The 23,746-nt window shown below is 38.8% G+C and overlaps 1 protein-coding gene across 2 annotated transcripts in view; it reads left to right on the top strand.

Moving 5' to 3' along the window:
• LOC126481064 (neural proliferation differentiation and control protein 1) overlaps nt 1–23,746 on the top strand; it is a 1,141,454-nt gene that overhangs the window by 749,187 nt on the left and 368,521 nt on the right. For both annotated transcript variants that reach the window (XM_050104548.1, XM_050104547.1), the window contains exon 5: nt 8,893–8,959. In XM_050104548.1, coding sequence (XP_049960505.1) covers nt 8,893–8,959 — 67 coding nt within the window. The remainder of the gene's footprint in view (nt 1–8,892; nt 8,960–23,746) is intronic.

The following is a 23,746-nucleotide window of genomic DNA, read 5'->3' as shown; positions in this document are numbered from 1 at the left end:
TCATTTGGCCATCTGGTGCACAGATATCTGACATCTGGAATCCAGAAGGCACACACTACTGGACTATTACACTATGCAGTTTTGTAATTTATGATCTTGACTACGTTACTACAGCACTGTAACAACAGCTCTATGCTACACTAAACTACTGTACTTGGTATGAGAACCAAGCTGGATTTCTCATTTGCCTCAATGGATAGCCTCTGGCGCACTGAGGTGCAACTCAGGATTCACAGGGGCTGTGTTGCTGTGCCACTCAAGGTACAGAGATTGGGAAATGGCTGTCAGGGTCTCCTGATTTCACGGTGTTTTTCTTGGTTGTCTCTTAGTCACGTAGACCTGCAGTTCATAAGCTGATATCTTAGCTGTGAGTGAGTGCATGTTATGCCACAGTTCCTCATTTCTTATTATATTATAGACTGTTGTATTTCCAAATTCATTCCTGTCCTGGTCTGTAATATCTTGTCTTATGGCACACTCCCAGATGATGTGTGCTGGGATGCCGATTGCTCCACGTATACAAGTGTCTGGTGCACTGTTGTGTTTATAGTAAGTAGCTAGGATATGGGATATGTCCTGACAGGTAGTGTATAGCGCACTTGGTCAGAAGGAAGTATGTCATTCTCGTTCTTTCTTTTATGCTAGGTAGGAAGTTGTAGATTCTCCTCCTTCTTTCTGCCATGTCCCAGATTTCTTACAGTTCTCTATCAATGCATGTTTTTATTTTCGTATTCGCTACAGCTCTTGTGCCAAATATGTCCTTTATCTTATGATATTCGTGCCTTTTGATCCAGTATTGTGCACCTTTGTTTACTGACAGGTCTAGAGGTAGCAAGCCTAATATCGCCAAACCTCATTCATTGTCGTTCTGTAAGTACCAATCAGGCACAGGAGTACACTCCTCTGTGTTCGCTGCAGAGCCTGTGCTATCCTTACCATTCTGGCTCTAAGCCCCAACACTCGACCCATAGCCCACAATATAGAGTAAGATTGCGTTGTGGTATGTTCTTATTGCATTTAGTGGCAGCTGAAAACATCTTTGGCTAGTTGTTGCTATTTTATTAGGATTTTAATTCCTCTCTGGCAGTCGATTTCTACATGTGCATGAATGTTTGGGGCATTTGAGGCCTGTTCGGACAGAATTTTTCTTAGTTTATGAAGCCAGCCTCTGTAGCCGAGCGGTTCTAGGCGCTTCAGCCTGGAACTGCACGACTGCTCTGGTCGCAGGTTCGAATCCTGCTCAGGCATGGATGTGTGTGATGACCTTAGGTTAGTTAGGTTTCAGTAGTTCTAAGTTCTAGGGGACTGATGACCTCAGATTTTAAGTCCCATAGTTCTCAGAGACATTTTAGCCATTAGTTTATGAATGTTTTGCTTTTCATCGATTTTAATACAGATTTATTTTCACAGGTTGATCATTTATCCAGAATGTGGAATTTCTCGTTTTTGATAAAGTTGCTTTTAGTAAAATAATAAAAATGTATACTGTTTTGTGCACTGCTATCGTTAGTTATGCAACAGTTGCTTAGTCTTTCAAGAACTTCCCTGCCTTTTTCCTCTAGTTTAGCCCTTGTGCTAGCAGATACTACAGTTAACATATCATATGTATAGGCGATGTGGCCTCTAGTGTTTGTTATACTCTGAAACTGGTTCAGTAATGACTCTGTCCCAACACCCCAGAACTCTTGACCACAAACAGAGCCCTGTGGGCAGCCTTTGATGATGTCTGTCACAATTTTCTTTCCAGGACATTTTAATTGCAGTTGCAGTATCAAGTGTCTTCTGTCATTTCTTTAAGATGACATCAAGTAGGGTCTGCATTCCTTTAAATTTGTGGGCAAGTTGTTGACACTGAATTGAATATGATCAATTTCCTCCATGACAGGAAAATTGATTGTAAAGCCCAACAAAGTGTCTTATTGCTGGGGTTAACGCATGTGTATCCTCTAATTTAGCCAGTCTCATTTTCACATATTTTTCACATATTTTATTAACAGACAGTGGGTCCAACAATAAACTTCTTCCATTTTTCATGTCATTTCCATCACTGTTTCTACCCTTTTCATAATTCCTGTTGCCATATATAGGTTATATGATCTGTGTGTTTTCATAATCTTCCTCTAGTAGCTGTTGCATGCTATCACAATCCACTACTATAATGTGTTGTGTGGTGTCACAAATTGCATTTATTGCACTTTCAGTATTTTGTGAATTTGATGGTATGTCCTTCTTTAAGTCTTCCTTGTCTAGAGGTGTGCATGCTGTCTGTTCTTTGTTTTCCTTTATTCTTAGCCACTTCCAGAAATTCCACTCCTTTCCATTATTCTTATTACTGGCCATATAGTATACAACAAATACAGCTTATAATCCTTTCAATTAATACACACATTTATTTACAAGAAAAGAATTTAATTTGGGTAATTTTATTATACTACATTGAGCCACTGGTATATGGACTGTCTGTTACTTGTAAATTCATTCTGTCTTCTATGGCTGTGCTTATTTCTTGATTTGTTGTTATTTATATTATAACATTTAGGTATGTCACCCTGACAGCTTACAAAAAATGTGCTCAGTCCATATGTAGACAAGGAATATACCGTGAGATGTTTGTGTTTGATAAGAACATTACGAATGCGCTCCATTTACCCCAGATCATGCATCAGCCTAACAGCTTCCTTTTGTAGAACCGGTGATCTATTCAAGAGTGAATCAGCAGCACACTCCAACAGCTCTCTAATAACATGGAAATGGTAAAAAACCCTTACAGTATATTGTTTTCAATATGTATTACATACAGTTTTGGACAGTTGACTAAGCAAGTACACGACACTGCTCATTTTCCTGGACACAAAATTAATATGGTTTTCTGGTCAAAGATTTCCACCCAAGTGTAGACCAAGGAGTTTGCAGTCTTTACTATCTGTAAAGGAAATTCCACAAATATTTCCTTTACATCTGTGGAATGAATTGACTGCTTCAACCTCCACTATCACTTTGTGATATTGACTTTAAGGCCCTGGTCACATGAAATCTGTTAACCTCACCCCACAGTTTAATGAAGATTCAGATTTCTCTAGATCGCTGCTGAGTACAATTTCCTGACTGAAAATTTTTAAAACAAATAAAATTAAAACAGTCTGTTTGACTAGGAATACCGTAGTGTGGCTTCACTACTTTTTCTCGAACTGACTGGTGAGTGTGTGAGAGAACTGAAACATCAAAATCAGAAAAAGAATAGCAAACAGGATAAAAAATGCAGTATATTCATTCATCAATGAAAAACTAGATTTCTATCAGTGTGAATAGTTTGAATGTTCATCAGTCCAGTACAGTTTGGAGATATTTACACCTAAATATAAATCAATAATTCCATGCTGTTTTGCTATAAGTCCTTCATATAATCAGTGGATAGAGCTCACTTGTTTGAGTCTTCTAACAATTTCATAAATATAAGGTTGACATTTGGCTATGTCCAATGCAGTCTGAATGCCTGAAGTTCTGGTAACATAAAGAAATGTTACTTATAAACAGTCACAGTCTATCTGGTGTGCATCTGTACCTTTGAACAATCTTCAGCAAAAGATTACTGATGTGATGTTCTTGTGTCAACATCAGTTTACCATAAATAAACAAAATCGTAAAGTTAATGTTATAAACTAAACACATTAGCATTAAGCTTCAAATGGGAAAAAGGAGAAATGTATGGAATCCAGTAACACTGGAACATAGGAATCTTGTAATTATAATTGTAAATGAAAAATGAGATTATGGTGCATTGTGAAGCTCTATTGTGCTGGCTGTCACACAAAAACAATGGTTAACTGTTTTTTGATGGTTTTAATTGAAAAACTGATTTAAATTACTATTTATAACTTATGATCAGTCTTAAATTTCACCTTTTTAAAAACTTTTAAACACTAGTAGTTTAATAACCAATTTTATTTTACAAAATGCTAACAATAAATAAATAAGCAATGCCTAGTCTGTCGTAACTGTGTTATCAAACTATGATGAGAGCTTAGTTATGTGTCTAAATGAGAAACTGACAAATAAAATATAAAGGATAAGCAGCAGTATTTCAACAGTAAACTGTTCAGAATGTCTGTGGGAAAATTTTGACTGGTTTTTTAGTTGACAAGTATCATGTACCAAACATTAACCCCAAATTCGCATATTCTTTGATAAATTCACAGTTACGTCTGGAAATAGTTCCTTAAATAAAGCAGTTGAATCCCATACTAAAAGTAAAGACACCTGAAATGCCATTATATATGACTATGTTTGCTTGGAATCATTAGATATTTAAAATAAACAATACAAGTAAATGATCCATGAATACTTTCAAACTGAAAATGTTATTACAGCACATTAAGTAAAGTCATAAATAACTATGAATGTGTATAGTATTCTAAAACTGAGAATTCATAACATCACATTGTCATTATGCTTATAGACCACCATCATAAAAATGATATTTATGTTAAGGAGAATTATAATATTGTAAATGGCAGTTGGGATTTATTAAATATTTTTAGCAGTCGATTTCCATTTATGACTGATGAACTTCAATGAACCATTTCATAACAAAATAACAGTTGGTTTACTATGCAGGCAATTTCGATTAAATTTAGAAAAACTGAAATTTTCCAGTTCTCTTGTGATTCTCATTACATACTAAAAGAAGAGGCTTTTATATATACAAAAATTTGTTACTATTTCAAATTTTTATGGATGTAGGATAGTTTCACAGATAAATAATATATAATGTCTAAGCATCAGCAGATTTTGTCTCAATTTTTTGTCATATATTTGAGCAGAGCGAAAGCAAGACACCCTGTAAATTACAACTGCCATTTTGTACAAATTTTCATAGTTAAACAGAGTGGAACAGGAACAAATGAGTATTAAATTAAGCAGTTGGAAGTATATTTTTGTAAAGAAAGTTTTAATTGATTGAAAGCAGTCAGATTAATAAAGAAAATTGCACTAAGTGATTTGAGGGATAATTTTTTATCATAACTAAATGAAGAGTGAGAAATGGACAAATAGGCTATCAAATTGATTGAAATGAGGTGATTTCAGGTAAAATTGCACAGTGAGTTTTTGAACAGATTTTCATGCCAAAACAAAGAGTCAGAAATAGACAAATGGTGTATCAAACTAACCAGCATGGAAACCTTTTTTGTAAAAAAAGGTTAACTTGCTTGAAATTAGTCATGATAATTAAGAAAAATTAAAGTAGTGACTTAAGGGAAAATTTTTATCTAAATTTTCATAGTCAAATGAAGAATGGGGAAGTAAACAGTAAATAAAAACTTAATTACTGATTTGAGGAAAACTAAATTATTTCATGGACAGCTGTTGCTAGTTGTCATATAGATGAAGTGTCAAGAAGTTCATCTGTTCAAGGACCAGATGTTTCCCATCCAAAAAGTTACATTGGTTGAGAGATTGTGAAATTCTGTCTTTCATGTTGGAAAAAAATGAAATAAATATCAAATTATACATAAACTGAAATTTTCTTACTTTCTCTTATTTATAGAATGCTTCCTGAACAAAACTTGAGCATAAAACAAAAAATTCTGAAAAATGTTTGTTGAAATGATTTATCCAAAAGTAAAAAGTAAAATAGAGTTGAGAAACATTTCACCAATCTCACACACTGTACATGATTCTGAGCATCATTCAAATGCATAACAATTTTTTTGATTATTTAATTTGTTATTTTTAGAGAAATAATTTCACAAAACATTTTCTGTTTATTTTTCCAGATGTTTATATCTTTTCTTCATTTCTGCAAGACTGTTAGAGATAAATCAATTGGATCATTAAACAAGTTACTGTATAATTTACAAACTGCTGAATGAAATACAAAAATCAAAATAAGTAAACAAATAATAAACAATAAAACATCATAAAAGTATATTGAGTTGCAAAATAATGTACAATGAAATGCCCTAAACTACTGTGAAGAGCATCTGTACTGTATACAAGAAGTTTGCCACAAGGAGGCTTCAACTCAGGTTTGAAAATCCGGTGTTTATGATTAAAATTTATCAGTCCTGCTGGTAAAATATTAAATATATATTATATACATAGCTGTATATAACTGTCTGCACCAAAATTAAGGCAGTATTATGTCATTTCAGTACCAACAAGAGGGTACGTAACAGGGATGACAAGATTAGATTCCGGAACATTTTAGTGATGACCTGGATGTAGTTTGCAAACAAACACCACAGATAGTTCTAACTGTCCTATTCTGACCTTATGATATTCTCTCAGACTGCAGAGGATTGCCACAAAATATCACGCTCTAGGTGGTGATACAATGATAGAAATTGATGTATACAAGGTTTCCTTTTTCATTGTCAGTGAAAGTGGAGATTAGTCTTTTGGTTTAAATAACATTTCTACACAAAATGATATGTTCAACAAAACTTTCCCTCTATATTTAGTCCTAAGAGTTTGAAATTTTCAATATCGCTGATTATTACCTCTATATTATAACAACATGTTTCTTTTATGAGTGTTCTAGGTTGAAAATTTATGTTCTCTGTATAAGTGAAGTTAAGCAACAATCAGCTCCATGTAAGCTGTCAGTTGGTGTTTCTCACTAACCTATATACGTAATCCTTTATGTTAGAATCAACATCTTTCACTGTGACAATAGTGTCATTTTCCTTTTTTTTTTCTCTTTTTCCGATCAGTCTTCTGCTTGATTATATGCAACTCACCACAGTTCCTTTTCTACATCAATCTGTCCATCCTGAAGTACAGCTTACACCCCATGTCAGCACTGTAAATATCACAATGTGTGTTTCTCTTATTGATGTTTGCCTTCTATGGCTGACTCTAGGACTGAGGGAGTAATTCTGTGATGTGTAAATATATGACTACTATTACTATTTATTCTCATAAGGCTTTCTGCATCTACGAAGCTGTGTATGAAGACATTAATTTTTTACTGTGGTACTATTTCCCTGTCCTTTGATTCAAAAATATCCTGCCTGGTTTTAGTTGTAGGATTCGAGAACATTATTCAACATGGTTTCACTGGAGATCTGGGAGAAAAAAGTTCTATAGTCCTAACTGGGACGTTCCTATCCTTCTAAATTCAAACACTACTTCACAGTCCATCTCTAATGATGTCATCATTGATAGACTCTGCAACCGTAGTTTACCTTTTCTGCGGCACAGTCCTCAAATTTTCGTTCATATGAAGAGCTCTTTAAGCTGAATCACATGTCTTTCTGAATTAGTTAAATATATGCTTATGATTTTGCCTAAAATTAATTGCCGTGACCCATTTCTGTTCAGGAGGGTTGTGTGCCTTAATCTGTAAGTGTGGAAACCTATAGGATCACTTTGTTGTCCATCATGTCAGTCCATCCGACTGTTCAGAACTATTTTTCTCAGAAATGTGTAGAAGTTCAAATTTATGTCACATATGAAGGTCTATGGTCTCTGGGAGGTGTAAAAATTTTGAGCTTCTGAGAATATAGAATATCTGAAGTCACATATTTTGATACTCGAAAACTCAATCAAAACCGTTAAGATGCTTCCTGAATTCTGGAAACATCCCCCAGGCTGTGGCTAAGCCATGTCTCCGTAATATCCTTTCTTTCAGAAGTGCTAGTTCTGCAAGGTTTGCAGGAGAGCTTCTGTAAAGTTTGGAAGGTAGGAGACGAGATACCGGCAGAAGTAAAGCTGTGAGGACCAGGCGTGAGTCGTGCTTCGGTAGCTCAGATGGTAGAGCACTTGCCCGCGAAAGGCAAAGGTCCCGAGTTCGAGTCTCGGTCGGGCACACAGTTTTAATCTGCCAGGAAGTTTCAAGGTGCTTCCTGTTGACCTTGAATCATGAAATTTAGCATGAACTAAGATTTCACAATACAAGTAACGAAAAAATTTGTAATTATATCACATGAAAAAATATTATTTTTTATCCATCTGTCTGTCTGTCTGTCTGTTTGCTGTTTGTCTATCCATCTTTTAAGACTCCTTTTTCTCTGGAACAGTTAGGCATATCAAGTTTAAAATTACATCATGTACTAAAGGCTATGGTTCCCTCCCAATATCTTGCCAGTATCGATATCGATAACAGCCAAAATCGTTGATATTCTCGTTTCCCAAGATGGATGAACTAAATATATACACAACTAAGTTTGTGTGGAACACTCAATGTACAAATCCTACTCACGATTGGCCAATATTTTTATATCTATGAAAGTATTTTGGTACATATTATACTAAAGATAGGTAGATTTAAAATACTGAAATCTTGTAGAACAGCATTTATACAATTGGAGATAGGGTCTCAAGTCTAATTTTAGCAGAGAATACACTACTAAATATAATTTGTAGGGCCAGTAAAATCGTAATACATGTCAGATTAACAGTGACATTTATAATAGTCAAGAAAAATTATTTGTAATGTCATGCACTGAATTTACCTACTAGTGACTTGACTGATTATGCAGTGATTGTGTGAGAATCTGCAATAGTTTTCATATAAGATTTATTAACATTGAGAATACACGTTTCTTTTACAATTACTTGAAAGTAAGTATAACATGAAAATGACTGATAACACGAAAGTGCATCTGCAGTGGGAAGTAGTTTCAGAGATACCAGTAACCTATATGCGTTGATTATCTACTTATTAAGTGAAATGTCTGATAGGTAACTCAACTAAATTTGAGAGCAGGTTAAATTTGTTTCTTCTTGACATCTCATTTGGTGTTAAAGGTATCTTAGCTTAGTCACATGGAATACTAAAGTAATGAAATATAAACTGAAAAATGAGCATCTTGAATGCTTGCACAATTTCATAAATAATACCGGAATTTGAAGGTAAAAGCTAATGCATGGTGCTTCTTTATTTTCCAGCTATAGTGGCCGGATGCAGTGCGGCAGCCATCGTTGGTATAATTGCCATAGGGATTAGCTGGTACCGGTGAGTGGCGCTTTGCAATTTTTTCCATTATGTCATGCATGCGTAAACTTCAATAAATCCGTAATGAGAATAAAAGAAATCATTATATACGCAAAGGTGACAAGAAAGCCATAGTATCACCAACAATATAAGTTTAGTCGGGTTTTGTGTTAGTGGTATTCTTCGTATAGCGGTCTGAGTTACGAAACCGCTACCAGATGGCAGGAGTGCCGCATCAGTTCACCTGTTGCCGAGAGATGGCAGGCAAGTGAATGTAGCATCGTGGCGAAGTTCAGCTGCGTTGCTAGGTAACGTTTTCGCCTTACAGCAGCGTACTTTCCACGCTAGCGTCAGACATTCCACGAAAACAATGAAAATATTAGAAAAGTGCAACACACATTCGTGATGACGTCGATGAAAAGAACTAACCCTACGGCCGATTATACCATCCCTTAAATAGAATTGCGAATAGGTGTTTTCATCTTACCATAGGAATTTCTGTTTAGTTAAGGAAAATACCTTTTCAATGATATTAAATTATTATTTTCAATACAGTTTTGTTGGTCATTGCGTGATGAAACCTTAATGTTTACAGTTAAACTCCGGATTTCCATGATTACACAATTGGCAATTTCTGCATTTATTTTCAGATTTACTTCAAGAAACATCCATCGAATTTTCGTGTGAGAAGTACACTGAATTGAATTTTGGCACACAGATGCCTGAGGAACTTTTAATTGTTTAATTTGCATGTATCGTAAGGCAAGAAAGTGACTCAAGGCGCAGTGGCTTACATTTCGAAACCTGCTTGAATTATTGGGCGTGGTGGAAACATTCCTTGCTTTATTTCAGCCTTAAATGCCGTTAATGTGGCATTACTTTAACTATGACGAACTGTACGCAAGACTTAGACAATATACGGCGGAACCATCAACCCAGGAAGTAGCTGTTCGTTAGCCTCTAGTCTTCTAGAAAAACGAGAGTAAAAGAAACATACTGAATATTTACATTCCTGGAAACTTTTCAGTATTCTGAAGGTTTAGACAGGGTACAATACTGTCGTACTAGCTGTAGTTACTACAATTCCTGATGATGAAGGAAGTATTACATTCTTCTTTATTTTTGTGCAAAATAGGAGTGACAAAGTAAGAGGGTGTGCCATGATTACAAAGGCGGAAACCGTGGCAACAACAACCAGAGAAGAAACTACATTTAGCCAGAACTGTATCGTAAATATACAAGTCACAATATATAGTAGCTAAACGAAATTGCTAATTTGTACAGGCCAGCTGCAGTATCGAAATTGTTGTCGCTGTTTTAACAGTGTACAGCTTAAGATTGTATATGTGTTATATCAACTGAAGATGGGTGAAAGCCCGACGCGCGTGGTAGCATAAATAAAATTGCATTAAAAAGTGGCTTATTGCTGTATTTTTAAAATATTAGACTGTTCTTTGTCTCTGCACTCCAAATATCACACTTTTGAGAGCATTTTCCCGTTAGTGAGTGACGTTGACAGAAAGTATACTTCGTAGGCAGAAAGTATATTCTGGATACTGCGTCGTGTAGGAGCTGGCGATGCTCTATACAGTTCAAACATATAAGTGTCACTTTTGTACCTTTGGATGGATATCTGCATTTACATCTATATTCTGCAAACCCCTGCGAAGTGCATGGTAGAGGGTACTTCCAACTACACGACGTAATGAGATTTGTTGCAGTTCCAATGGCATATGCTGCGCGGGAAAAACGATTTGCTTAAAAATCTCCGAACACGCTATAACCTTTCTGATCTTCTCCTGACGGTCCCTAGAGGGAGACACGTAGGAGATTGTAGTATACTCCTAGATTTCTCACCCAACAATGATTCTTGAAACTTTATAAGTAGGCGTTCCCTTGATAATTGCCACGTAACTTCATGCGTCTGCTAGTTGAGGGTTTTCGTTTGATGCCTCATACCGTCGTATTTTGGTAATAAGTGTCAGTCTGGAGCAGAGTCAGATGCTTTTCGAATGTTGAGAAATACTGCACCTGCCTGAAGCCTTGATCCATGGCTTTGAGGATATTGCGTGAGATAATACGAGTTGGATTTCGTAACACCGATGTTCTTCAGAATCCAGGCGGGTCGTTGTGGGGAAGAACATATTGTGTTCTAGATAGCTCCGTTTGAGATATGAATGTATTCTAATATTGTGCAAAAGATGAATGTGGATTACTCCTGCTACAGTTCTTGTAGACAGGTTTGACGTGAGGTTAGTTCCAACTATTGAACAAAGTTTTTTGTTGGCGAGGTCTACGGTACAGCATGCTTAAAACAACCGCAGATTCTGTATGGCATCTGAAAGGAATTCTGAAAGGTCATGAAGCTTTGTTCATATTTAGCAATTACAACTATTACTCAACACCACTGACACTAATATATTTATTATTCATCCTAGCAATGGTGCGGGAATTAAACTGCGGCAGTACTCTTGGGCGGGATATTGCCACTGATATAATTGTAGATTTGTAATGAATTTTTAATCTAAGACAGTCTTTCGGATCATAAGGGAACTTTTATAGTACGTTCGTTTCTGTTCATGTTGCGAGTTATTTCATCATTTGCACAATAAATCGTAATGATGTGAAACGAGTCATTTTAAATTCAAATAACACTTCAATTTGTAAAGTCTGCACATTTACAAGTACTTTTTTCTTTTTTTATATGTAGTGATTTGAGTTGGTAGTTTCTCTCCACCAACTTTTACAAAATACAATAATAGAAATTATTTTACGGAAGAGAGGGAGTTGTCAAGGAGAAACATTTTCCAGTTCGTATCAAAATTTTACTTTGTTGTCTATTAGAAATTACGTATCTCTGGATAAGTGATCAAAAATGTTTTCTTACGTCATGGTGGACCCCTTTTTGTGCTAAAGACAACCTTAATGTGGAGTAATGAATGTCATTTTTCATTCTAATATACTTATATACGTCATTGTCCCTTCTGAACCGCAATGGATTGTTTACAACAAACTTCATAAGGGGATAAGTATACAGTGAAACAGTAGTCACTATCCCCAGCTCCTCTAACAAATGTCTATAACATGACTGTGGATGAGCACCACATCTTGTTCTTACAGCACCATTATGAGAAATTAAGACTAAAGATGAGCTAGCGAAGGACATTATTCTATATGACATTACTGAATGTAAACATGCAGAAAATGTCAGCTTATTGATTTGTCTCTCCACAAGACTCAAAAGGTTTTACGTCTAAATCTACATGTCTACTCTTCATTTCACACTTAAGTGCCTGGTAGGGGGTTCACTGAACTCCCTTAAAAATGCTTCTCTGTCGTTCCACTTTCGGACAGCACGTGGGAAAAACGAACACATAAATCTTTATGTGCGAGCTCCGATTTCTCTTATTTCATCATGATGATCATTTCTCCCTATGTAGGTTGGTGACAGTAAAATATTTACAGGTTCAGAGGAGAAAGTTGATGGTGATTGAAATTTCGTGAAAAAGATGTCGACCTAACAAATAAACCCTTTATTTTCATTATTGCCACTCCAACTTCCTTACCCGAAACGTGACGCCTTCTCCCCTATTTCGCGATAATACGAAGCGAGGTCCTCTTCTTTGAACTTTTTCGATGTCCTCCGTCAATCCCACCTGGTAAGGATGCCATTCGCACAGCAGTACTGTAGCACAGGACGAACAATCGTATTGTATGCAGTTTCTTTAGTAGATTGTTGGAGCTCCTAACTGTAAGTGTTTTGCCAATAAAACACAGTGTTTTGTTTGCCTTCCATACAACATTATGTGCCGTTCCGAATTAAGTTGCACGTAATTGTACTCCCAAGGTATTTAGTAGAATATACAGCCTTTATATTTGTGTGATTTATCGTGTAACAGAAATGTAACGGATTTATTTTCCTACTCATGTTCATGACCACACTCTTTTCTTTATTCACAGACAATTGACGGTTTTCGCACTGCACAGATTCCGTGTTAAAGTCAGTTTTTAATTGCTTTCGATCTTCTAATTACTATACTAGACGGTAAATAACGGTAACATCTGCAAACAATCTAAAGGGGCTACTCGGATAGTCTCCTGAACTGTTTATACAGACTGGGAACAACAAAGGGAAACGCCGGACGTCATTTCTGTTTTACTCGATGATTTTAAGTCGATCACTACGTATTGTGACCTTCCTGACAGGAAATCACGAAGCCAGTCGCACAACTGAAGCGATACTCCATAGCCACGCAATTTGATTAAAAGTATCTTGTGAGGAACGGTGTCAAAAACCTTCCGGAATCTAGAAATATGGAATTAATTGAGATCCCCTGTCAGTAGGCGGGCCAGTGTGGCCGAGCGGTTCTAGGTGCTACAGTCTGGAACCACGCGACCACTACGGTCTCAGGTTCGAATCCTGCCTCGGGCATGGATGTGTGTCATGTCCTTAGGTTAGTTAGGTTTAAGTAGTTCTAAGTTCTAGGGGACTGATGACCTCAGAGGTTAAGTCACGTAGTGCTCAGAACCATTTGAACCCTGTCGATAGGACTCTTTACTTCGTGCAAATAAAGAGCCAGTTGCGTTTCACAAGAAATATATTTTATGAATCCTTGCTGTGTATCAATAAACAGTTACTTCGAGGTAATTCGTAACGTTCGAACTTGGTGTGTGTTACAAAATCTTACAGCAAATAGACGTCAGTAATATGAGTCTGTAATTCAGCGTATTACTCTTACTTCCTTTCTTGACTATTGTTGTATACTGTGCAACTTTCCAGTATTTTGGTATGAATTTCTCGTCGAGCTGGCGGTTGGTTGGCTCTGAGCAGATGGCTCTGAGCACTATGGGACATAACATCTATGGTCATCAGTCCCCTAGAACTTAGAACTACTTAAACCTAACTAACCTAAGGACATCACACAACACCCAGTCATCACGAGGCAGAGAAAATCCCTCACCCCGCCGGGAATCGAACCCGGGAACCCGGGCGCGGGAAGCGAGAACGCTACCTCACGACCACGAGCTGCGGACAGCTGGCGGTTGTATATGGTTCTAAGTGCAAATGTGGCTGAACAAAGTGGTTTTAGGAGTTCCAAAATGTGCTTTTTCCAGTGTAAATCTCGTCATTATGGACACCTCAAAAGTCTGAAGTTTCCAATCTGTTTAATGTTTTCTCACTATGTGTTACACATATCATTATTGTAATGTGTGTAGATGTATGTGATATGCCTTTTTGAAACTGAGAATGAGAACATTCGCAGAAAACAAGTCTATGATACCTTTAGAAACATTGTTTTGATTTCTTCTACTCCTCTACGTATGCTTGGCTTTGTTACAATACTAAAGTCAGCTGCAAAAATAACTAAGCTGCTTGTATATTCGAGGGATGATCGTTTACGCATCTGAGGAACAATAGCTGACCTAAGCTGAGCCTTGGGAACCACATACGTGATTTCTCCTCAAGCAGAAGAATCTTATTTCATTGGTTTGGTTGAATTACGGTGTACAACTTTCTGCATTCTTTTGGTTAGCTATGACATTGTCCGTTGGTTGGCTATACCATCAGTTGCATAAAACCTCATTTAATCTAGGAGAATTTTGCGATTCACATAGTCAAATGCCTTAGGTAAGCCGCGGAAAAAAGCAGACGTTGCTATTTTGTTATTTGATGCTTGTAATGCTTGTAAAATTACGTGTAAATGTCATTCTCAATTGAGCACCTCTTCTGAAATCTAAACTGTGGTTCACTAAAGATATTATTCTTGCTAAGGTAAAATGCAACTCTAGAATACATCGCCTTCTCAAAAATTTTGGAAAATGATGTCAGTAGTGAAACAGGGTTGTCAGTTGCACTGTTTTATCGTAAAATATAAGCATTTTTTTCTCCATCACTGTCATTAGTTTCAATAGCTGCAGGAGCAGATTGAAAGCAATACCGAGAGACGGTGATGAGGCTATATGTTAACATTGTCAGTGGATGGTAGGTTCTCTTAAATGCTACGCATCACACTTTTCCCAGTTGCCTGTGCTGGGTGCATATCCGATGCTTTTGTATGCAACATATGAGTTAGCAGGAAGGCTTTATTGCTGGTAACGAACTTTTCGACACAAATCTTACGACTGTTAACGTCTGTAGACCGCAGAAAGTCACAAGCTTCAACCGAATCGTTGATATGAGCAAGAGTTTAGGACAGATGGTGCTTTAACACGACAAATGATACGGTGCTCCATTGCAGGCTGTTAATGAAGGTATAAGCAATAGATTCTCAGGCGTGTAAGTGGCTCGAAGACTTCTTGACTTATAGAATCCAGTATGTTGACCTCGACAGCGAGTGTTCATCAGAGACAAGGGTATGTCAGGAGTGCGCCAGGGAAGTGGGATAGGACCGATGTCGTTATCTGTATACATACAGTAAATGATTTGGCGGACAAGGTAGGCAGCAATCTACAGTTGTTTGCTGATGATGCTGCGGTGTACAGTAGCGTGTCGAATTTGCGTGAGGAGAATACAAAATCTCTAGTTGTGATGAGTAATATCTACCTCTAAATGTAGAAAAGTGTAAGTTAAGGCGATTATCTGTAAAAACAATCCCGTAATGTTCGAATATAGCATTAGCACTGTGCAACTTGACATAGGTCGACTGAATATCTAGTCGTAGCGTTGCAGAGCGATGTGAAATGGAGTGAGCACGTCAGGTTAGTAGTATTCACTACTTCCCGACTTCAGTTTATTGGGAGAATTGTGGGAAAGTGTAGCTCGTCTTTAAGGAAGACGGCATATACACTCCTGGAAATTGAAATAAGAACACCGTGAATTCATTGTCCCAGGAAGGGGAAACTTTATTGACACATTCCTGGGGTCAGATACATCACATGATCACACTGACAGAACCACAGGCACATAGACACAGGCAACAGAGCATGCACAATGTCGGCACTAGTACAGTGTATATCCACCTTTCGCAGCAATGCAGGCTGCTATTCTCCCATGGAGACGATCGTAGAGATGCTGGATGTAGTCCTGTGGAACGGCTTGCCATGCCATTTCCACCTGGCGCCTCAGTTGGACCAGCGTTCGTGCTGGACGTGCAGACCGCGTGAGACGACGCTTCATCCAGTCCCAAACATGCTCAATGGGGGACAGATCCGGAGATCTTGCTGGCCAGGGTAGTTGACTTACACCTTCTAGAGCACGTTGGGTGGCACGGGATACATGCGGACGTGCATTGTCCTGTTGGAACAGCAAGTTCCCTTGCCGGTCTAGGAATGGTAGAACGATGGGTTCGATGACGGTTTGGATGTACCGTGCACTATTCAGTGTCCCCTCGACGATCACCAGTGGTGTACGGCCAGTGTAGGAGATCGCTCCCCACACCATGATGCCGGGTGTTGGCCCTGTGTGCCTCGGTCGTATGCAGTCCTGATTGTGGCGCTCACCTGCACGGCGCCAAACACGCATACGACCATCATTGGCACCAAGGCAGAAGCGACTCTCATCGCTGAAGACGACACGTCTCCATTCGTCCCTCCATTCACGCCTGTCGCGACACCACTGGAGGCGGGCTGCACGATGTTGGGGCGTGAGCGGAAGACGGCCTAACGGTGTGCGGGACCGTAGCCCAGCTTCATGGAGACGGTTGCGAATGGTCCTCGCCGATACCCCAGGAGCAACAGTGTCCCTAATTTGCTGGGAAGTGGCGGTGCGGTCCCCTACGGCACTGCGTAGGATTCTACGGTCTTGGCGTGCATCCGTGCGTCGCTGCGGTCCGGTCCCAGGTCGACGGGCACGTGCACCTTCCGCCGACCACTGGCGACAACATCGATGTACTGTGGAGACCTCACGCCCCACGTGTTGAGCAATTCGGCGGTACGTCCACCCTGCCTCCCGCATGCCCACTATACGCCCTCGCTCAAAGTCCGTCAACTGCACATACGGTTCACGTCCACGCTGTCGCGGCATGCTACCAGTGTTAAAGACTGCGATGGAGCTCCGTATGCCACGGCAAACTGGCTGACACTGACGGCGGCGGTGCACAAATGCTGCGCAGCTAGCGCCATTCGACGGCCAACACCGCGGTTCCTGGTGTGTCCGCTGTGCCGTGCGTGTGATCATTGCTTGTACAGCCCTCTCGCAGTGTCCGGAGCAAGTATGGTGGGTCTGACACACCGGTGTCAATGTGTTCTTTTTTCCATTTCCAGGAGTGTATAATGCTAATGCAACCTATTCTTGAGTACTGATGAAATGTTTGTGATTCTCCCCCCTCCCCTCCCCCCTCTCCGATCTGAATAAAGGAAGATATCAAAGCAATTCAGAGACGAGCTGCTAGTTTTATTACTGGTAAGTTCGAACAACACGTAAGTGCTACGGCGTGCTTTGAAAATTCAAATGGGAATTCCTGGAGGGAAGGCTACATTTCTTTCGATGAACACAATTGAGACAGTTTAGAGAACCGGCATTTGATGCTGACTGCAGAACGATTCTACTGCTTCCAACACACATTGCGCTTAAGGATCACAAGGATAAGCTTCGAGAAATTACGCCTCATAAAGAGGCGTATTGACAGTCGTTTTTTCTTCGCTCTATTTGCGAGTGGGACCGGAAAGGAGATGGCTAATATTGGTGTGGCGTATACTCCGCCACACATCGTACGGTGGACAGCGGAATGTCTGTGTAGATGTAGATATACAATTAATAAAAATTGTGCCTGGATTCAACTGTAAAAGTAATTCAGTCAAATACCAAACTGAATGCCACCTGCTAGCTACGGCTCACTTTAGTTTGAGGTCTGATTCTTTTCTCAGTCACTTCCTGCTACTTTGTGTTGAAAAAACATTCACACACAGTTGTGGTTAGCGCATATACTTCGTCTCCTTCTTTCCTACCAAACTAAATAATGTCGACAAAAGACGGTATGAAGTTTTCTTCCAACACTGTTTTGATTCCTTGAAGCGCACTTGCATCAGTACCTAGTGCTAATATTCCGTCAGTGTTTTTATTTCCCATTCACCTATTTAAGTGTGTAAGGATGTGCTGTAAATTAAAGCGCCCATGTCTGCGACTGACACCGCACTCATATAAGTTAATCTCCACAATAATTAACAGTAACTCTCACGTTTGAACTACATTGCGACCGTTCAGATAAGTGTCATGAATGTCAAAACTGTCCAATATATTGCTCGAAAAATATTGATCGTCTCTTTGTCACGTACGAATAGTTGCTGTTGTCGTGTTACATTTGTATTGTTATGTTTAAACTGTTTCAGCACCGTCGTATGTCAACTTCCCCAATCCCCTTCTCCCACCAGTTCGCAGACACGTGACGCACTGGAGCTGGCTAATTGCCTGCCGTGACGTCATTGGCAGCTTGCTGGTCTCTTTAATTCGTCGTTAGGACTCGCAACGAAAATGCGCGTAGCCTTGTCCACAGGGTGGACACGACCGTGCTGCAGCCACGCTATGCAAATTGCTGCTGACACCGCAGCGAATGAGCCTGTCTGCAGCCCGTGGAAACAATTAGCTGTACATGACAGCTCTGCATGCTGTGTTTATGTGTGTGTGTGTGTGTGTGTGTGTGTGTGTGTGCGTACGTGTGGTGAAATGGGTGCGCGGTCGAGTCAAATACATTCGACAAGGATTTTGTTTATATTCCTGACAGGTGAAAAAGAGCCACTGCTGTATATTCTGCGTTTCCATGTAATTTCTACTGACATTGCCATTTACAGATGCCTCTCCGGTTCCTACCGTAAGTAAATTGCAAGTCCTCATTTCATATTCCACATTTCGCTTCAGCAAAATACAATGAACATTAATTTTTCGTGAAAAAGTATCCAATCGCTAATTGAACAGTTCACATGTCTTAGTACAAGGTTTCATGTGCGACGAACTCACCAGTTTTCTGATAACCGGTACGCTTTGGTTATGTACGAGGTGCGATCAGAACGTAACCGTAATGTTTGTTTTCTTCAATAATCTTTACTTATTCATCAACAATAAATTTATCCCCTTCAAAGTAATCCCCATCAGATATAACAGACGTGTGGCCAGCGCTTTTTTCCAGTCTTGAAAGCACTTCTGAAACTCATTTTTCGTTATGGCGTTCTGCTCCTTCAGCGATTCTGGTTTCATCTCATCACTGATGGCAAAACGACATCCTTTTATGATTCTCTTCAGCGTCGGGAATAGAAATAAGTCACAGGAGGCCATTGCCGGCGAATAAGGTGGCCGGGGCAACATAACGGTTTTATTTTTTACCAAAAAATCACGAACAAGCATTGATGTGTGAGCGGGAATATTATTAAGATGCAATTTCCACGGTTGGTTTTGCCACAGTTCTGGTCGTTTCCTTCGGACTGCTTCACGCTGACGGCGCATAACTTCCAGGTAATATTCGTTATTGACCACACGACCACAAGGGAGGAACTCATGATGCACTAACCCATTGCAATCGAAGCAACCAGTGAGAAAAACTTTCACATGCGATAGAACCTGTCAAATTTTTTTCGGTCTTGGGGCGGTTTTCAAGCAGTTTTCATTGGGACGATCGGGCCTTACATTCGATATCGTTCCAGTATAACCTTATTTCGTCACCTGTTATAACCTTCTCTAGAAATACTCGATCTTTGTCTACTTCGTTCAGCATCTTCTGAGTGATGCCTACGTGCGGCGGTTTTGCTGCTAAACGTTTCGTGCCCATAACATCAGAATACACTGCTTGGCATGACCCAAAGGATATGGCGACATCACCATAAACCTCTCCGATGGTGAAACGGCGATAATTTAATGCAAATTCTTCGATCCATCTTTTTCTCCGAGCCGGCCGGAGTGGCCGAGCGGTTCTAGGCGCTACAGTCTGGAACCGCGCGACCGCTACGGTCGCAGGTTCGAATCCTGCCTCGGACTTGGACTGTGTGATGTCCTTAGATTAGTTAGGTTTAAGTAGTTCTAAGTTCTAGGGGACTGATGACTTCAGCAGTTAAGTCCCATAGTGCTCACAGCCATTTAAACCATTTTGTCTCCGAGTACTCGAAACTACGTATAACCTTTTCGACTATCAGCAATAAACTAAATATTCGAAACAGCAGAAAATTCAAAAATACAGCAGTAACAGATGTATCTACAAGATGTAAAAGTTTTCTGAAAATGGGATGTTTAAAGCCCACGAAATTAAAAAAAAAAAAATTGCGTCACCTTTTGATCACACCTCGTACACGATTGCTCCTGCGTCTCTGAAAAGCTGGATGAGGAGCCGTATTAGCTCTTTCACTTGTAGACGGCGCTTTTGAGTACTCTTGTTGCCGTACCACGCACCGGCAGCAGCAGACCGCGGCTGTCCCGTCTGCCTGGGTTCTCGCCCTCATACTGTTACGTGAGTCTTTCGTTAACATGTTTTCATTAGATCGCTTTATCGTCTGTGTGTCTGTAGGTTGGGTACAAATTTTGCAACTGGTTTCAAACTAACTTCCCGATGAGCTATAGACCCAAAACTTTCAACATAGCCAGAACTGGATGAAAGTGTAGTATAAACTCATTAACTCATTTCTTGTCTGGAGTGTGGCAGGGATTACCTTGTGTGCTTCTGCTATTTCCCCCTTTTCCTCTTCCAGTTGCGAATGTTTCACGATAAGAACGATTGCTGGTAATCCTCCGTGGGAATTTGGATCTATCTAATTTTTACCTTTGCAGTCTTTTCGGGAGACATACAAAGGAGGAAGCTATCTACTGGTTGAGACAGGTGAAGAGACAATGAAATAAATCTGAAATTTACCATGTCCCTCTGTTGCAGACTCATAAAATTTTTCTAAATTGATTGAAAAATTTTACACGCATAAGACTAAAAAGCAGAAAACAATTAGTTAAATAAAAAACTATTTTAATAAACACGTTTTTAGAATGGACTAAAAAGTATAAAATAATTTCTCCTAGACCCACGCAGACTCCTAGCCCCATACAGATAGTCCTGAAAATATGTTAAAGTTAAAACGAAAAACGTGAGACACATGCATTAGGTAAAACTAAGGAGTCAAGAGAATAGTTGTCATTAAGAAAACTCACTTACCAGTTGTGTGTTCCAAAACGATCAATCAGTCCGGCTGCATGTCAGAGAGACATGCCACACAACAGTTGATATCACCCCCCCCCCCTCCCCCCCTCCCGCCGACGTTTTTAGTTATAAATTTTACAAGCATTTTCATAGCTATTAAAAATTCACCAGCACAAATTATCAGGCCTATCTGTATCGAGTTAGGCATCTGTACGGGTCTAGGAGAAATTATTTTATACCTTTTAGTCCATAAACGTGCTATATTAAAAAGATTTTCATTTAAAGAATTATTGTCAGTTGAGGTAATGTTAATTATTTCAGTTGCGTATTGTTAAGGGCGGAAATAAGTCATGACTGTATGTACTGAAACACTGTAATACAGTGAAAGCAGATAAAGTTCTTTTTTTTTTGTTTGTGTGAAAATACACCAGCAGTAAACGCTGAAACATCCGTTACCAGTGACAATGCCACGCGTGAACACTATGGTGGGACTGGCACAAATGGAGTGACATGATTACTCACATTGTCCTCAGAAAACAGCATACCGCATGGGATTGTGAAGTCAGAATTTTTAAATGCAGTTTCAAGAGTAATACATCAATAGCCCCAACTGCTGACCATCATGAACGTAGAAGCCGTAGAAAATATCATCACCAGCAGCTGTGTATTATACCTAATTTTTCCTCTTCTTTTTCCTGGCATTCATCCTGTGTTCTCACGGAACTGGCAATGTTAGTGGGGGGGAAGGAATTTCTGTATCCTCTCTGCCTGCGTCTAGTGCTTTCCCACGTGAAAATGTACTGACGTATTTCGATGTTTGCGAATCGTGTACATGAGGTGATAAGTGGGTACCAGCCGGGTATTCGCCTAGTTTAACGTTATATATGCTAACCATGAAAAACATATATACATTGCCCCCACGTCAATTCATAACCTTCATAACCATGTAAAGACAGAGATGAAAAATACCAATAGAACATATTAATACTATGATATATGTTTTGAATTTCTGTTTGTTTTTCTATGTAAAAATACGTCTTATAATTAAAACCATAATATAAACGTTTGGTCATAGACTTTTGCTAAACAGACCAAACGGAAACCCTTCTGCTGTAAAACAAGCGGTTTATTTCTTATCTCTATTCTGTGGCGACAGTTTTTATCTGAGTGGAGAAAAGCCACACAAATGTCCCATTAGATCTTTATAAGAGTTGAAAGTGGTACAAATATTAGCAGTTTGTTTTTTGTATTCGGTAATGTAGAATTGTGTACTCCACAAAACATAACAACATAGTTAACATTTAAGAATTTTCAAAGCAGCTTTTACTATGAAAAACGAACTTATGAATTTACGGTATTGAAAGTGAATGAAGACTGTTCAAGCTGCTTTATCTGTTTTGCAGTCCTTTATTGGGAACATTATGGGCTTCGCACCGTTACAAGAACATCCTCAGATGATGGACTGTTCTTTGTAACACGATTTTATAGAAAACGTAAAAATTTTAAAATTATTCCAAAAATATTTGCCACGCATGCATTAACTAGCTATTGCGAAAAAAAAGGAAAAATAAGGTACTCACACGGTTAGCACTCAAAGAGACGGGAAGGTACGATGTCCCATAGTTCAGTTGTAAATGGGAAATGTTAATCCATTGTAGGCTGTTATCAGTAGAAAAATTGACATTAAGCACCAGTCAGTGAGTGTCAAACTTGTCACGCTGGATGATAAGACCTAATATAAAAAATAATTACAACAATTAAAGCTTATTGCTAAAGCGTGTAAAAAAACTATAACTATGTTCGCGGTATCTGACGTCTGCAGCTTCTTTTGGCAGATTGCCTGTCGCGCTACAACAACTATTAGTGAACTGTTGCTGAGTAAGTACCTAAATTTTCCTATAATACAAGCAGTAATAAACACGTGTAAGGGAGATTGTGAGGATTAAATATGTGTTTCAGGTATTAGTAAGATACACTTTTGTAATCTCTACTATTCTCAAAGCCCACTCACTAAAGTAGTTGATTTTAAATTTTAAAATATAATTATTTACAATCTGTTAGACAGGTCTGATGAAAGAGCCATCTAGTGGCTGCAACGCAATCTACAAATGTTGCCTTTCCAATAATACCTGTCAATTGTACTTTATACACCATTTAAAGTGGAAATTCTTCAGTATGTGTCCAGCTTATGTAAACAAATGTGCTATTGTGTACCGTATTTGTGTCATGTAACAAGCATCTGTGATCAAAATGTATACGGACATAGTCTTTTGGACACGGTGCTGTATGTTTTTAAATATTTTAGCGATGACAAACATTTATAATGTGCTAAGTTTTATTCACTTGACATCTTGTACATGGGTTTCAACTAAAACTGAACATGTTTTACTACCAAAAAATGTTCAAGGTATGTAAATGAACAGGGTGTCAATCTGTTCCTACTTTTTTTAATTTTTTTTGTATCACCAAAATAAAGCTTATCAAATGAGACATATTCCACGTATTGCATTTTCTTACAAACCTGGAGATTACGGCTAAGACTGTTGAGACTATTTGTCTTGAAAAAGAAATATTTTGTGCGATCTTTTCTTTTGAATGGCTTTTAACAATTAAAACAGAACGCCCTTCATAACTCTCATAATGAGAAAATTCGGTTATTTACTTTCCTAGAACACTCAGGTTACATACCGCGAACCTGCAGACGTTACATACCATGAATATCGTTAACGGTTTTTTACACATTTCTTAGCAATAAATTTTAATG

The sequence above is a fragment of the Schistocerca serialis genome, chromosome 5 (genome assembly GCF_023864345.2).
Source record: "Schistocerca serialis cubense isolate TAMUIC-IGC-003099 chromosome 5, iqSchSeri2.2, whole genome shotgun sequence".
In the NCBI taxonomy this organism is placed as follows: Eukaryota; Metazoa; Arthropoda; class Insecta; order Orthoptera; family Acrididae; genus Schistocerca; species Schistocerca serialis.
The sequence above is the reverse complement of the archived record's forward strand: the minus strand, read 5'-3'. Positions and strand labels throughout refer to the sequence as shown.